The 17,029-nt window shown below is 37.2% G+C and overlaps 1 protein-coding gene across 2 annotated transcripts; it reads left to right on the top strand.

Moving 5' to 3' along the window:
- Positions 1-5,151: 5,151 nt before the first annotated feature.
- LOC124159249 (protein nessun dorma-like) lies at positions 5,152-16,923 on the top strand. Of its 2 annotated transcripts, none has more exons than XM_046534928.1 (6): positions 5,152-5,525; positions 6,701-6,867; positions 10,558-10,647; positions 11,962-12,152; positions 14,609-14,780; positions 16,431-16,497. In XM_046534928.1, the coding sequence occupies exons 1-6, from the start codon at positions 5,283-5,285 to the stop codon at positions 16,480-16,482; spliced, it is 915 nt and encodes a 304-aa protein (XP_046390884.1). In that variant the 5' UTR covers positions 5,152-5,282; the 3' UTR covers positions 16,483-16,497. The 2 variants fall into 2 exon arrangements, with proteins under 2 accessions (XP_046390884.1, XP_046390883.1); XM_046534927.1 differs by lacking the exon at positions 16,431-16,497 and adding an exon at positions 16,722-16,923 and having other exon boundaries at positions 5,153-5,525.
- Positions 16,924-17,029: the final 106 nt, after the last annotated feature.

Here is a 17,029-nt window from a genome sequence, read left to right on the forward strand (position 1 = left end):
GTCATATCATTACTAAATTTTGGTAATATTTAATTCTAAAGCATAAAATGAAGCGTTATTTACATTTAGGCCAGAAAAGTCTAGGCCTACAGTAATTTAAATTTAAAATTGTGCTCTGGGCATTCAGGGTTGGGGAGTTTGGCATCAGTTAATAGAAGGGCCAGGTATTAAGTTTATGTCATGAAATGACAAAGTGGCAGAGGAGTAGGTGCTGTGGTTGAAAGTATGCATTGTAGTAAACAGAAGAACAAGTAAAATTTTAGGTGCATAGAGGGCGGGTAGAAAAGGTTAGAAAAAGTAAGGTGAATGAAATGGTAAAACATGACTGTTTAATTCCTGCGTTTCATTTGATTGTCACCTCAATAATCTCCAGTTCTTCATGACAAAAAGTGGGGACTTAATTTCTTTTGTCTCAGTGTGTGGTAGATCTCAGATGTGAAATCACTGGGATAGTTGTTCTCGATTAGATGTTTGGTGATACTAGAATTTACAGTCGCCTTTAGCCAACACGTAATACATGTTTCAGTGCGTGAGTGATTATAGCATATGTTATTTTTGTGACCGATTACTAGGAGGGAATCAAGGTCAGAAAATAAACAATGTGGACTACATGAAGTATTTTTATTTAAGTAAGTTTACATAAGCACCACTGAGTAATGCCTGAAACTTTGAAGATAAGAAATTTAATGCTTTTTCAGAATTTAAATGGTGGTGGAAAAACCTTAGGCAACTGCTGTTGCTAGAGTAAAGAAAATGCAAAGTAAACTAAATGCAAGTGATCATGATGGGTTCTTAAAAAGAAGTAAGAGGATAAATTAATTAAGAAAAAAGCGGAGAGAAAATATTACCGACAAAGAAAAAGTATGAAAGGGAAAAAATGACAGTGAATAGCAGGCAAACTTAAGCTAAAAAATCAAGCTCACATCAGTTCTCCTGAATGCAATTTTAGAGAACTGACTGAATGTTAAGAGTAGTGAGGATGAAAATGATGCTCTATTCAATCTGCCAAGGATTTTGCATCAGAATCTTCAGTAGTTTGTTCAAAGACAAGTTTTATTGTATTGTTGTTCAATATTTGTTTGTTCAAGGCATATTATGCTGGAGAAGATTATATAAATGATACCATCATCAAAGTAAAGCATTGAGACAATGTTCAAGCAGCACCAGATATCCTTAGCTTTCACGTGATATGCAATACAAATGAAAGTTTTTCAGGAGAGAAACATTTTAAAGATATCAACTTGAATTTAGACCTGTTTGTTAAAGTGAAGACAGAATTCAGAGGTCAGTGGGTTCTAGTGCAATATAATGGCAATTTATTTTGAGGCAAAATCACAGAAATTGTCTCACAGAAGCAACTGTAAGTTACAGTCATGGTACCTAGTGGCACAGCGAGGGGGGGGGGGGGAGGTTTTTGGGGCATAATCACCCCCCAAATCTAAATTAGTTAATTGGATTAATATTACTTATAGAAAAGTGTAAGGATTAATAAAATATCCCTCAGAAAGCTGTAAAACTCCCCATTTTGAACCATTTATCTTAAAAAATTTCTGGGGGAGGGTCCCCGTACCTCCTGCTTGCCCTGGCAGGTATTCCATACCCCCCAGATCCCCACTATTAGTCGCCCCTAAAACCTCCTCTAGCCTTAATTCCTAGCTGTGCCCCAGATGGTACCCACCAGTCCCCAGAACATTATAAATGGCCAACGCTGCCCGATTGTATTGTATACAATAGAGAGACAGAGGTGATTAAAGCTATTTCTCCTCCTATAATGTTGAACAAAAAAAGACGATGGAAAATTTAACCGTAAAGATCTTAAATTATGAACTCTGGTATCTTTCTCCTTTTTTTTTTAAATAATACCATGGTAAAAAGATTAAAGTAGCTGTATAATTTTTTTTATACCTTAATTGTATTATAATTAAGCTAAGCAAATACAAGTTAATTGATCAAGAAAGTAATGCTTATAAACATATGATCTTCTTATATTGTAATTGGCTTAACAACCTTTTCTGATAAATGTGTTTTTGACCATGTTAACTCTGCCTGCTTTCAATAACTTTTAGCCTGAAGTGTACAATGTCCCGTACGTAACAAAAGGTGAAAAAATTGTAACTTAGTTGAAAAAAATTTCTTAATAATGTTAAGTATATGAATTGAAGCATACTTTTTAAGTTATATGAAAAAAATACCACAGCATTATGAAAATTCTAATTGAGCTGAAATATCATTTTTCATAACATGAGCCAAACAAGTGGTTGACTCAGCTTGTCCCGTACGTAACAGGCACTTATTTTTTCTTGCAACAGTTACAACAAAGTGCTAAAGCCAAAACTGTAGCTTGAAAAATAGCTTAGGTCTACACCTAACAATTTATAGCTGTTTCAATGAAACACAAAAATGAATTTTACATTTTGACTTTTAGGAATTCATGGATGGCTATTTAATTATTTATAAAATCATTAAGAAATCATTACTTTAAATGCCAAATTTGTGAACTAATTTTGTTTATTGATCATTATCTAATTGTAAGCCTGAATATTTATTTTTTTCCTATTCTTATTCAGTTTATTCAATAATTTACTCTCACTCACATTACTAATATTTGTGTTCTTTGTGACTTAATATGTTTTAAATGCCTTGGTCTAATTTCTTAAATTTTGGACATTTTTTATTTTAAATTTCTTATCATGGTTTTGTTATTAGCCCTTATACTTGTACTAATCCTTTTTTATTATTTGTTCTATCAGCTAATATGATGTCTGTGAAACTCCTTGAAGGCTGTTCCTTAAGATGATTCATCAGTGGACTTCAATATTCAAGACATATGGTGGCTGTTTCCTACTAGAATTCAAATGAAGAACTTACAGTCAGCTTTTATTTAATCCGTTTTCAGGAGAATAATTGATGCTTTTTATGGCTGTCTGTTTCATGACATTATAGAGAGATGTTGTTTGATGAATTGATGTGGAAATTTACTTCCTTTTGATAGAATGTATACCTGAAAATGTTTGCTTATCAATTTTTCTCGGAAATAAATGTTGGTAAGCTTCAAAAGGTGTTTTTTTCCTGATAGAGGTAATCCTAGTGATTATTTCCAAAAGGTAAGAGAGAACTTTTTACTCTCTCAGATTTTTCCTAACACTGGAGAGTAGTGCATTGAAATGGTCTTGTATATTTTACAGCCGCTCTATATTTCTAATTCAATAAATGTTATAGGGTGCACTTCTAAAGAGACATTAAATAGTGTAGGTTAATAATTAACTATATTTCCTTTGTGATCTGGATATTGTGTCATTAATTTAGAGTAATGAGAAATTGATTAAGTACTGTCTTTAGGCCTCTGCACATTTTTTTCCAGCGACTGTGCTGTGACTGAGTACATGCCCAAGGAGGTTTCTTCGGAGGCTTCTCGTAAGGTCTTTTTCATGGCTGTTTGTATCTCTTCTATGGATGAAGAATGGGTTCATTTCAGGGCTGCCTTAATCCTAACTTTCACAAAAATATCTGATGGGGTGACCTCCGGACTACAGGTGAGGCAGCATACGAATCTGGTGTTTGGCCAGGAACCAGGGTGTGGATTCGTAGCATGTTGTGGCAAGGAGCCCTTCAATAGGTGGAAGAGGGGACTTCATAGTCTCAACCTCGCCTGAATAAAGGCATATTGTTATTATTGTAAAGGCTTTTAACTCCCTCAAAACTTGTGAGTAGGGCAGAACAGAGTCGCTAGAAGCCTCACAACTTATTTCGTTTCCTAAAGATATTTAGCATAAAACTTAAACTTTGCTCGACTGTTGATTCCATTTTTTTCCTTGACAAGGTCGGCCATAACTTACGTCCTTCCATAGCTTAGAAAGCGATCAGATTGGTCTTGCAACAATGATTAGAGTCCATTCCTCCTACTCCAAGTAGTTTGATCCCACTCCAACCAATTGGGGTGGCACGGGTTATTCAATTGCATCACTTTCAGAATTCACCCTGTATGTTATGTAACTGCTTGCATAACATAACCCTATATAAGCATGCGTAAGGTGAACTGATCAATCATATCCTCACCATACGTTGGCATCTGGGAGACCGGACCCTAGGCGACGAGAGAGTGACTCTTTGTTGTGTTTTGTTAAAATGACCATTGGAAGTGTTGACTCACTCTGTAAAGAAGACTAGCAGTGGCCATCATGAGATCTTATTCTATCTCCATCTGGCGTGCAATTGCACGGATATTTCAATGAAATTAGAATAGGGGCTATTTCACCATCTTGCATGTATTCGTTCTAGCACTTTATCGCTTTGCACGATGTTATTTTGACAGCGCCTTAGTAAATTCATCAGTTTGTGCAATTATGTGCACGGTGTAAAATGGCCGTTAACGGGAGATATGCCTTTTAATGTACCTATATGTTTTTTTCCAACTGCCGCCGCCTTCGATCATAGCATTTAATCAGAAAATTCCGAGAGTTAGGTAAAACCCTAATGCAGATAAATTTATTGTTACTTTGGCTTCACTAGGTCCTATTTACCCGCCGAAACTAAGAAACTAGTGATTTACAGCCCATAGCGCATTTCCATGGTGAAATTATTCAATTAATCTAATCGTTCCTCCTATAATTCGTCCACATCCGACTCTTATCACTCCATCTCGTCCCGATTTGCTTTCGAACCGCCGCCGAGACCGCAGTTAGTTCCATATTTCCCCTAGTAGTAGCGCCACTGCGCGCCAGAGTTTCTCTGGAGGGGTGGGAGCGTCAGTCAAGGCAACAACATTGAGCCAGGGATTAGTAACCAGTATATAAGGGCCTTGGTCCAACCTAAGCGCAAAACATTGTCGTATGCTTAGAAAAAGCTGTGTCAAGTAAAGCTTCCTAATAATCTTCCTAACTGGAAGAAGTAAATAGGATGAACACTACTTGTCGCGAGAAAAGTGAAAATACAACTTTACATAACACTACCTATCATAGAAGCATTCCATAAATTGGATGGAAAACTCGCTCCGACATATTTTTCATATTTGTTCATGTCTAATTTGTGTAGTTCATTGTTCAAAACATGTTCGCTTATCGTTGTTCATATCGTTAGTTCACATATTTACGGTGGGAGCAGTAAAATCGTTTCATGTGTGAAGAATATTTCGATATTTCCGTTCTTCTCTAGATTCTCTTTCGTTTGTTTGTAACCGCCGGACCCGCCAGATTTCAGACGTTGAGGGCGTGATCCGGTGAGATTTTTGGACTGTCTCTAATCCTTAGAGGAGAGTCAACCGGACACTTAAGTAGTTGAACGGGATGGCACCAGTAATTACTGAATTCCGCAAAACCCTTCGCCAAAGACTCAATGAATACAGAGAGATATTTTCTATACGCGACGAATATGACGATGTGAGCTTTTCAGTGCGTGACGTGAAAAATTTGTGGAGGGATTACCTTAGTGATGCTTTGGCTCCTCGAGGGTGGAGAGCTATTTGGAAAGTTCCTGCCGAAAAGTGCCTTGTGATGAGTCTCACATATCCGCGTGAAATATTAGTGGAGGTGAGTTAACTTTTAATGTCTATCAATACGAAAACGAATCATCTTCCGAGATTCACGGATTCCCCTCTTGCAAATAGCAATCCTTATGTTATCTTCTTTCCCCTAGCGACTTACTTCCTTGACATGCCTTGTGACAGACTTTATTTTGACGTAATCCCCGGAGTTTCATTTACTTCCCAGTAAGTATATATCTGCCTTTTTAATTTACTCAATGTGCTTTTAAAGTTTATTTTCTATCCAAAATTCTGTCCAATTGTACCCGGAGTGCCATACAAGTTAAGCTTCCTAAAACCCACCTCATTTTCCTAAAATGCACCTGTATTTTTTTTATAAATACCTGTACTTCATTGGCTCACAATTGGTGATGATACTGGCCTCGCACTCTGTACCCCCAGCTCCCTAACAATCGCTGAGGCACTTGTCCTGTGCTCTACTGAGTTTTTCCACCCTACTAGTCCCCATATTTCCAGTGCCCCAGGGTATAATGGCTTGTATTTAATACTATCGTCAAGCCAGGAAAGACAAACATGAGTTTTGGAGAAGGATGGCAGTATTCAGTACTGTTCATTCTGTTGAACTTGTTCGTTAAATATTTATCATTCATGTGCTTTAGAGGCTGAGTTATGTCTGGTTTTTTATTGGAAATTTGAATGAAGTCTGAGAATCTTCTTTGAGTGATGTCGTCTTCATTTGTGCTATTAAATCATTTAACATCTGCTATTTCGTCACTGTTTCATTTTCTAATTTAGGTAAAGTAGTTTGGCAATGGAATGAAGTTCTATAATTCCCTTATGTTTGGCTAATTAATAAATTAAAATGCAGGGAACAGCTGTCCCGCTCCGTACCTGGTTGTCCCGACTACTATGGATTTGTTCAATTTGTAATTGCGGTCAATCAATTATAGGTTTTGGGTTTCCTTCATTCACCGGTGAATGAAGGAAACCCAAAACCTATAATCGATTGACCACAATTACAGGGCCCTTGTTAATCTATCCATATGTCCATTTAACAGATGAACAAACTGGTATTTAATGGCTATCTTTACTCATCTATTGTTAATTTTGATTAGTGGAATTGTGATATCTATGGAAATAATATTCCTCCTAGCTATGCTAGTTCCTTTTTTCTGTCATCTTTCTTCTTATATCTAATATCTTTTATCTCTTTTATCACAGGTGTTGTCCATAGAGTTGGAAACATTTTCTGCAGATGTGGAAGTCATTGATGATAAACCACTACCTGCCTCTAAAACACATGCTGCCTTGATTGAATTGTATCCAGTTGATGATGACAATGATTTTGTTGATGGATGGATCTTGGCAGATGATTTAGACAAATTTAGGTCAGTTTTGTATTAAAGGTGCTTAACCATTCTGATTTGGAAAATGATTACATGTATTCGACTTTATATCTTCAAGCTCCTTTGACCCAAAATTAAGGATAATGTTCCACTATGGTCCCGTTTCCTGCTCAAAACTCACTCAAACCATTCTAATGCCAATGACAAGCTCTTCACGACAGCTGGGTTATCATGCAGCTAGGTGGCCACATATCCCCAGCCAGGGGTGCTGTCTTATAAAAAATATTGGGGGAGGCCATAATGGGCCATAAATTTTCTAAATAGTGAGTTTAAAAGTTTTTTTTGCATTTTAGAAGAGTTGTATGATCAAAAGTAGAACCCCGAAAACTTGACTCTTGATTACTCGACACTCCGGGAGAAATCGACAAGCCTGACACATCTTTTCCACCCCCCATAGCAAATTTTTTAGGGGCTCGGGCCCTCTCAGGCCCCTTGGAGTCAGCACCACTGTCCCCAGCTCAGTGGAACTCACCTCTCTTTTACCATAAACCTTGGGTTTATTCTCCATCTTCGATTTCTATTATAGGGATAGCTAATCATCTCCATTCTCAGTCCAAAAAAATCAAAATTGAAATAAAACTGATTTTATTGGTTTAAATGCCATTTATCAGGTTTTTGGGCTGGGGGAAACAATAGCATCAATACAATTTTCAAAACATCCAGCCCCAACCCTAGTAAGGTCACTGGGGTGGCCACCAATGAGGTCAAAGAGATTTAACAAAAGGGAAGATTAGTTACCAAAGTGTCAAGGTTTTTGTTGTTGTCCCTGTCAATTATACTGTTTTCATATCCATATCGTCAACTTGGTGTCCTTTAACGGACAAAATGTTGGTCAAAGATCATCCAGGTACATGCCATAGTATCCACACCATCAGCTTGTTTAAACATGTTTTTTTTTTTTAAATTTCCAAAGTTATTGATGAGGTAAGTACTCAGATTTCCTCACTCAACCATTTGACCTCCATTGATGCAATGGTAGTCAAATGTCAATGATGTTGTCTGGGCCAATATCATTTCACGAAATAATGAAATTTAAAAATTCGCCCCAAAAAAAACATAAAAAATGGACTGCATTCTGAATAGGAATAGGAGAGAGAGAGAATTTGGCTTTCCCAAAATGCCTTCTCTCCTCTCCCCCAATGAGTTCGGCTCGCGGTCCTCGTCATACCACGTAATGCACCGTACTGCCTTTGCCCACACGACTATACTAACTTATGAGTCAGTTGAACTCCCTAGCTCCTCTCTACCCTGGGAGCTCTTATGTCATCCATGGGAGCAATTGTGTGATAGGCCTAGCGGCCTCTCTCTCAATTATTACCAAACAGATGTAGGAGGCTGATTATCGAGATTTGTGATCCAACTGGCTGTCTTTGGCAAGCCATTTAACGTGATCAAAGATGGATGAAATTCATACGTGGATATTCCGCATCACGGATAAGCCACGCACAGTTTGGGAGTTTACTGTATCTTGGTGACCTTTGACTTAGGTTCAACCTCTTATGGTCAGATTTGACCAGAAGTGATTTAAGTATCTAAACATTGACTCAGTCACCCTTCTAAGCCTATAGTTTGATCAGAGCTCCAACTCAACAGTGAAAACCTTAAAACCATGAATAAGCCGTGAATTTAGTCCACTGTGAAAAAACCTGGACATAACCTTGAATTTCATCGTAAAATCTTACAAATCTCTCAAACTTGATTGTTAACTATGACTGACAGATCAAAACAATATTTCGGTCATGTTTCAAGGCTGAGTCACATACAGACACTGTCCGCTCATTTATCTGCACACACGTATATGAAGTGCAATTATTGGTCCATGTGCCATGACGACACATTGACCTTAAGCCTGTGATTGGAAGACCTAATTGGTAAAGTTTTCATAAACCCTGGTGAAAAATCAGGCACTTTTTACAGTCTTTATATCAACTCACCAACCTGTCTGTTTGTCTGGTACAAATCTTGTAACTGAAATTTGACTCACTTCCTGTGAAGCAAAAACGCTGAAATTTTGCACACTTCTTCATTTCCGATGACAATACATGAAAATATAACTTTTTCTCTCCAACCCCCCTTTAACCACCCCCCCAGTCAACCTATAGCCCCCCAAAACATGTTTTTGATCAAAGAAGTTCCAAATGGTCGATTTTCGTGTTTTGCGACCACAGTAAAAGTTATCCACCATAAAATTTCCCATCGACTCAGCCCTAGCTTGGGGGATTCGTCTTGCTTTACTCGGCGAGACCCCTGCTTTCGAAAATTTTTCAAAGTCCCTCCGTCGTCTCGGGTCCGGCTTCGGACTTGGAAAAATTTCGTCCGAATTCCGTCGTCCCAGGTCCGGACTCTGGACTGAAATTTTTCGGCACTTAGATTTTTTTCGAAAATCGTCAAAAAATTTTTCTTCCCTTCGAGCGCCTGCAGATTCGTAGTAATAAATATAGTGACTTTTTTAATAAGTCACTTTTGGTTTTTCGGGGTCACTGAGTTTTTTTGCTTTGTGTCATATATAAACGTTGCTCATCCCCTGTAATCTAAATATAAAGGCTGGTTTTTAAAAAAAATTTTTTTATAAGAGCTTATTCACTTCCCTGCCACCCTGCTCCCTCAATTTTCCCACTCACAACCTTAAGCAGGACCTGAATTTTGCTATCAGTAGGTGACGTCGTGAGAGATAAAACTTTCATCGCTGCGTTGGCATTCATGGCATCTGTTGCGTTTGTTACATTTTTAATTAACGTGTAGCCGATGATTGTTATGTGATCAATACATATTTCTGTCTGAAATGACTTATCTATAGACCATGGATTTGATGACATTTATACCATGAAAGCCTGGAAAAACCGTGAATTTTATAATTCAGATAGAGTTGGAAACCTGTTTGATACACTGGTTGTCTTGATACTCTGCCTCATACATCAGTGACCTTTGGTCTCAATGGCCATTATTAATCAAATTATTAGATAGGGAGAACTGAACCCTTTGGATCTTCTACTCTGGGAACTCCATATTGTCCAATGCGTACCTTGGGAACATTTGACTCCCTATCCTGGTTCATCCCCTGGAGATTGCTTGAGTTTCCAAAAGTCGCATATGGAACTCACAATTGACTTAGGCACCCTTTTAAACATATATTTTGACGTTCTGGCTGTTTTGATATTCTGCCTCATACTTAAGTGACCTTTGACTTCTGTAGTATTGTTGGAGGTCAAATGGTTCACAAGGGTATCTGAGTACCTCATCAAAACATGAATTACCTTGAAACCTATCCTATGTAATTTTCAAAGACATTATCAAGTGCATGTTAAGAGATATAACTGTCGTTGATTGTGATAATAGGAAAAATGTTGTTTTTGAGTCATGAAATGAATTAGAGATCATGTGGAGTTTGGATTAAGAGAAAGGAAGAAGCTATGTCCATATTATGTTGATATCTCTGTTTCAAATGGTTCCTTATGTTTCCATGTAAACAGAATCTGTATTATCAATGATTGTAATAGTGGAAGTCATTCTCTTTTTTAATGTCTTTGAGGAATAAGTTTTTTTATTTGTTTTTCTGGTAATAGTAGTAATTTTAAGGTAAGGGTTGGAAAATCATAATTGGTTTTTGCATGAAAAAATAACCATTTCCCTCATCACGTGATAGTAAGTATGCTCTTATCTTTTTGTTTCTAGGTTCTTCTTTGTACATATGTGGTATCCATGGGATGAGACTGATAGTTCTGAAAGTTGGTCAAATGTGGTCTTGAAGAAGCGGTTGAATCTGTAAGTTTATTCGTTGAAAGGCATTAATTACATCATTTTCGTATCTAGTACATATTTTTTCTATTCACTTTTCATATTTGATAAATTCGTACTAAGTAATCCTAACATGGCCATAGCCAAGGAATTTGGCTGAGGACCACACATCCTCTGGAGGTGTCTGGGGGGGACCACATCTTCAAGAGGGAGTGTTTCTCCCCTCGACATTTTCTAAAGTTAGCTTTCAGAGAACTTTAAGTAAACCCAATTTCTGATAAAATTATTGAGTGAAACTGAAATGGGTTACCTGCACTGTGTAGAGCATCACTGCCACAATTTTGATTTGCCGAATTTTTCTGGGAGGCCACAAGGCTTCCAAGAAGGGTTGACTCAACATGCTTAAAAAATCTGGTCGATCATTTAACATTTAGAGGTCACTCAAGAGTCCTTAGTACTCAGTTTTTCAAAATGAATAGCGGTGTTTTATTGCTTTCTTATTTATTAAACCAAACTTACAGCTATAAATCATGCATCAACCAAAAGAGCATCTCAAACAGTTTTACACAAAAGCCTACATGTATTAAATGTAAGCACCATTTGTCACACTGTACGCGTCAAGACGATTTGGGAGTTCTTAGCAAATGTTGACTTTTGTGTCTGGAGTAATTCGATACCTCCACTGCATAAACGCTCAACAATCACCCACTGTATCAAATCCGCTCATCCAGTACTATTAGGGCTATCTAGATGAGCGGATTTGATACGGTGGGCGATTGTTGAGCGTTTATGCAGTGGAGGTATCGAATTGTTTATACATCTGCTTTCTGTCCTGTTTCTTAATTCTGACTACATACTATTTCTTTCTTGCTTTGCCCATAATTGGCTATTTGGCATCATAGGTAACTCTTTCTCCTCTTCAAGCTTTCCTATTTTAATGTTTGTCCTATTTTACTATATTTTGCTGAGTACATATATCTTAGTCTGAATTGGTCTTTATCCTTTATTAGTCCTTTGCTTTCCATTCTATTCTCTTGGCGATGATCCATGTTAATATCTCAATCTTTGAAAAAGGAATGATGACATTCTTTGTGATGTCCCATGTATTTTTCCTTTGTTGCATGTCACATATGGTTATGTCATTGACTTTCACTATGTTTCACAGTACTCCCTGATGCATTTTTCCATGGAATCCCTAAATGAGACTGTTTTGCCACCAATGTAAATTCGAGGGAGTGTAAAAACATTAGTTCTGGGTATCAGGAAAAGGTTTGGGAAGCTGAAAACGGAAAGGTGATACAAACCCTGTATTACTCATTTGACCACATTCTATATTTTCAGCTTGTATGACTTGGAGACAGGTGAGCTGAGTGAAAAAAATTCCAAATATATCCAACATTTGATTAAAAAAGCACATTGCATTCAGATGGAAATGGATAAGGCAGGAGTTGCTATAGATGAATGTGAAGACAGTGCTCATAGCAGCAGCTCCGATGGGAGCTTTGGCAGTCGGGAAAGCATTGATAGTGAAGGTGAGATCTCTTTTATATTACATAATTCATTTTTTCATTGATGTTACATTTGCCAAGACTTTGCTGATAAACTAGAAAAGGTAGTTTTGCAATATTTTCCTTCGATATATTACCAAAAAAGGGTACAAAAGGACTTGCTCCAAGCCATATCCAAGCAATGATCAGTGTACACAATTCATTCTAAATGACATGCTGCTACCAGCCAAAAGTTGACATTAAATTACTGGGTTGACTAAAATGATTGTAAAATTGTGGTGTAGTTGAACCGAGGTATAAGGAACTCCTATATGTATAGCGAACTGTAATGAATAATTTCCTGCTGTCCCACCAAAATTTGCACAATAGTGTGTGGGGAACCCTCATTATTATGAAATTTTACGATTATGAATGAAGTCAGATTTCATATCCATCGTAGAATTTTGCTGAGAATGGCAAAGAGTGGAGGGGGGAGTGCACATTGGGGAGGAGTCTAGGAGAAAAACGTAAACCTAAACATGTTCTCTGCTGAAACAACTGGTTTAAGCCGTATCTGTACAAAAATATATCAAGAATCTCTCACAGGTTATTTTCAAGGCAGGTTCTTGTTATTTACAGCTTATATTGTTCTTTATAATGATGGGAACTCAAGTTTCAGTTCCCAGTAATCAATCAATGCGGTGGATAACATCGGAATGGATGAAGTCCTGCTAAAATTTATCTCAGGTTACTTTCACCAAAGTCTGTGGTACCGCATTCTGTGATACCACAATTAATCATAGCTGCACCATGTAATTTTCTCTTTAGCAATGAATTATTGCCCTGCCTGTGAGCCCTATGCCTTTGTTAATCCTAGGACGAATTGGAGTTGGCATGCGATGCAACTTTGCTTGGGTGGGCTGGGTGATAGGCTGTCTATTGCCTCATCCGGTTAGAGACTAGAACATGTGAAATTATCGGCACTATTGTGAGGCAGTTGCATAAGTTGACCACAAAATTGAACAATGATTGTGGACTTTGTATGGTGGGTTATGGATTTGCTCTAAAGGGAGAGAAATAATGGAATCACCCTGAATCTGTCTGCTGCATTTCGGTTGGTCACGAGCTGGAATTAGAGTTGCAGCTTCCCAGACATGCGCACTGTTGCCACTGCTCACCAGCCCCCTTTGCTCAACTGCATATTATCGTGCCATAGAGTTGAAAGCAACTCAGTTCCTTTGGTTTCCAAACATTGCAGACAGAGCCAGGATGCGTTGCACTCCATGATCTCGAAACCACATCATGTAGTAGTTGCCTCTTGGTCAACTTATGCATGGCAAAACTGCGTGGGATGGTGTCTGGCAAGTTAGCTTCTGACATTGCAGTGTGGTTGAATTTATATCAGCGAGCTAATTTCCTGGATTCATAATCATGACCTTGGGCATATGCAACCACTGATGCATGGCTCTTGGAAACCAGTGCTTAAGAACATAAAACTCTTAACACCTATTCAGTAGCAGAAAGAAAGTATAAATAAAACCATAGTTGGGCACTTTTTATTTCCCAAAGCTCAATATTCAGTCAAAATTTACTGATTTGCAAGTGGAAACCATGTCAATAAGCCAATGCACAAGTAACAAAAATATGCATGCACGGTGTCCAATGATTACTGCAGCTGATAGACAAATTTCTTTCTTAGATAAAACACCTTTTCACGTAATAGCTGGTATGAACATCTTCAAAGATTGATAGAGAGCCTGATACATTAACAATTGATGTATTTTAACTACAATTTTCAAGTTAATAAGAAGAAAGCATTCAATTTTAATAAATGCGATGGCAGGTGGCGTAACATGGTGGAACTCCTTCATGATGCTCAAATGGTAAGAAAAAAAAGAATTTGCTGTTCCACAAAATAAAATATATATTTGCGACCGGTTTCGATCTGGCGTATCATCATTTGGCCATCATCAAAACCGGTCACAAATATATATTTTATTTTGTGGAATAGCAGTCTTTTTTTGTTACTCTTTGTACAATTTTAATAAGTAAATAATTTTAATAAATAATTTTGTTGATTCTATTAAAACATATTTGAATATCAAGGACAGCATAAAATAATTGGTTCCAACATTTTAGCTTCACAGTATTAAATTTCACAATAACAAACTCATTACATTTTGGTGGGTATAAAATTCATAATAATGAGGTTCTACTGCAATTCAAAATTAAGATTCTTGTCCATGTCACGATCACATTTTAATTTAGGATTGTTGTGATTTTGGTATTTACTGGACATGAGTATCCTGAAAAAACTCAACTTTTGAAATATTTGGGGGAGAAAACATTTTTTTCAAATGGCAGTTTTTTCCTAATCACTTGAATTGTTTAATCTTATTCATTATGACTTTGTGCTTGCTATTTCAATCAATTACCTGGTGTTGGCTTTCACCCACTTTTCTCTTTGGATATCATGTAAATATTCCTTGACTTTTTTGCAGATGTGGAAGTTCTTCTATCTTCCCAGCTGGAAAGAATGGATATTCCTGATGGTGAAGGTGAAACGATGTCAGCTGAAAATGAGGAATCCCTCTTCGTTCGTATGGTTGAACTGCATAACGAAATGAAATATATTCAGGAAGAAGTTGAACTCCTTGGTAATTCTATTGTCAGGTAATCTGTGAAATCGACAGTGGAAGATATTTATACAGTTATTCATTTGCATAATCAAGCTACATTGAAATCTCTCTTAACAACCACCCCTTTTAAAGACCAGTATTTTATGGACTCAATTGTAGTTTCCTTAAGGTTTTTGGTATTCATTATTCCAATTCAAAGATCACCCATCAATCCGATCAACAACCACCACTTCGAAAGAAATTTCCCCACTTTCAGCAAATGAAAATGCTAAGAAAATGTTTTCGTAGGCTGTATGTAGTCATTTGTCATTCCATAACTTGTGAGAGATAGAAGCCTGTAGATTGAGCTGCAATAAATTATCAAATATTTTATTTCACACCTTCTGATGCAGATATCTACATAATTCATGTACATACATCATCATCTAATTTCGGATGAATCTGGTGACGTGAGTAATGCAGTGTGTTGTGATTGGTAGCTGGGAATAAAATCGGTGAATGAATTCCTAAACAAAAGCATGTTTTTTAAATAGACGTTGAAAGGCTGTTTTACCTTACTCTGCCATCTTAATCCATGATGCTTAAAATATAGCTGTTTAAAGGTGGGAAGATGACTTTAAAGCAATTGACCTTGTGCTTCTTCATTTGCGGAGAAAAAGAAACACCTCTCGTGGTTGGGAAGTGGATGAGATGCTGTGTCAAAACATGTGTCAACCTCAGAAACCTTTTTGAGGTTGTCGGTTCGAACATTTTCGCGGCGTTGATCATATGATCTCTGCATTCTCTTCGGGTTTTCACGGCATCCGTTGGCTTTTGGCGACAGCAGTTTTGCTGACATTGCAGTCAGCATCTTCAGGTCAAAGGTGAAATAACTCAAAAAATTTCCGTCTCATATAGGCCTTTTCATCCCGGTGCAGCTCTCTCATTGGTCGGTGATTGTCCATCTCTCATTGCCAGCAAATTGTCACGGAAATTTTCTGAGTTACTTCACCTTTGACCTGAAGATGCTGACTGAAATGTCAGTGAAACTGTTGTCACCAAAAGCCAACGGTTACGTTGAAAACCCAAATAGAATGCAGAGATCACCTTTTTGAGGTTGACTGCTACATAAATTTCCCTCAGTCCATGATGGGTAGAGCGAGAGATTTTTTCAAAACAATTTTTTCCTGATTCTGCAAAATAGGAGAATTACAAGGGATAATTAACTGTAGACATGTAACTTTTGGCAGTCTTGCATGATATCAAGGTTCAGAAATCAATGTATTTCATTTTTTATGCAATATATTTTTAGCATTAAAAGGAAAATTTAGGGTGAAGCATTTGAAAATTCAATTGCGAGGTTAACCTGATGATGGTCTATTTTTAGACTGAGTAACTCAATCCCCTTTATGCTTGAAAAACATAATGTACATATCTTCACCTTTAGGTAGTGAGAAAGAGATTCATATTTCCTTTGCAGTAGCAGTTGAGCCAGTACACTCCATGCACCATTATGACTGAATATTTAAAATTATTATCTTTGTTGCGATAATTTGATTCCCTTGCTTGTTTGACTTGATTCATTCAAAGAGAATATAATTTTAGGAAGACTTTAGAGTAGCTGAATGGTTTTAACCATTTAACCATAATCATTTAAATAGTTATAATGGACAATGTATCTACCGGCTCTCTCTGTGCCGGGCAGGCAGGCATTAGCCAATGAAAAATTGAAATTGTTAATCATGCATGGTGGATAATACTAGATCATTGTTTGCCATGCAAAAATTGTGATTTTTTTCCCTATTTTTTGTCTCAACAAATATCTAATTGTGTTTTAATATTCATATAAGAATCAATTAACTCAGGGTAGCTACATTTATTAGCGGTTTAAAGCTTATGATGTTGAAATAATTTGTATTAAAATTTTATGTAATGTTCCAAATAAGTTGAGAAATATCCAGGAATGCTAATGTCTTTTTGACATTTTTACTTCCAGGCAGGCATTAGCCAATGAAAAATTGAAAAGATACCGACAGTGGATGCCTAAAGAATGTGGAGTGGATGCTTGCAGTCCTCAGTGGAGGGACACTCCAAAGGAAATCCCTAAATATTCAAAGAGAATTATTGCTATCTCTGGGAAGGGCAGCATTTTTGAGCTCCAATAATTCCTTAAACTAATCGAGGCGAGGTATCAGCAAGAAGGGAAATGGTAAGTTTAATGGTGTTATATATTGTTATATAGTGTAACTTAGTCATATTAGTCTCCCCTGGGTAAGTTTCCTCTTTACACGGCATAGGTGTTTG

Source organism: Ischnura elegans, chromosome 5, assembly GCF_921293095.1.
Source record: "Ischnura elegans chromosome 5, ioIscEleg1.1, whole genome shotgun sequence".
In the NCBI taxonomy this organism is placed as follows: domain Eukaryota; kingdom Metazoa; phylum Arthropoda; class Insecta; order Odonata; family Coenagrionidae; genus Ischnura; species Ischnura elegans.

Coding starts and splice junctions, on each gene's coding strand:
- LOC124159249 (XM_046534927.1), top strand. CDS start 5,283: ATGGCACCAGTAATTACTGAATTCCGCAAAACCCTTCGCCAAAGACTC. Junction 6,868..10,557: donor GATGATTTAGACAAATTTAG/GTCAGTTTTGTA, acceptor TTTTGTTTCTAG/GTTCTTCTTTGTACATATGT. Junction 10,648..11,961: donor TTGAAGAAGCGGTTGAATCT/GTAAGTTTATTC, acceptor CTATATTTTCAG/CTTGTATGACTTGGAGACAG.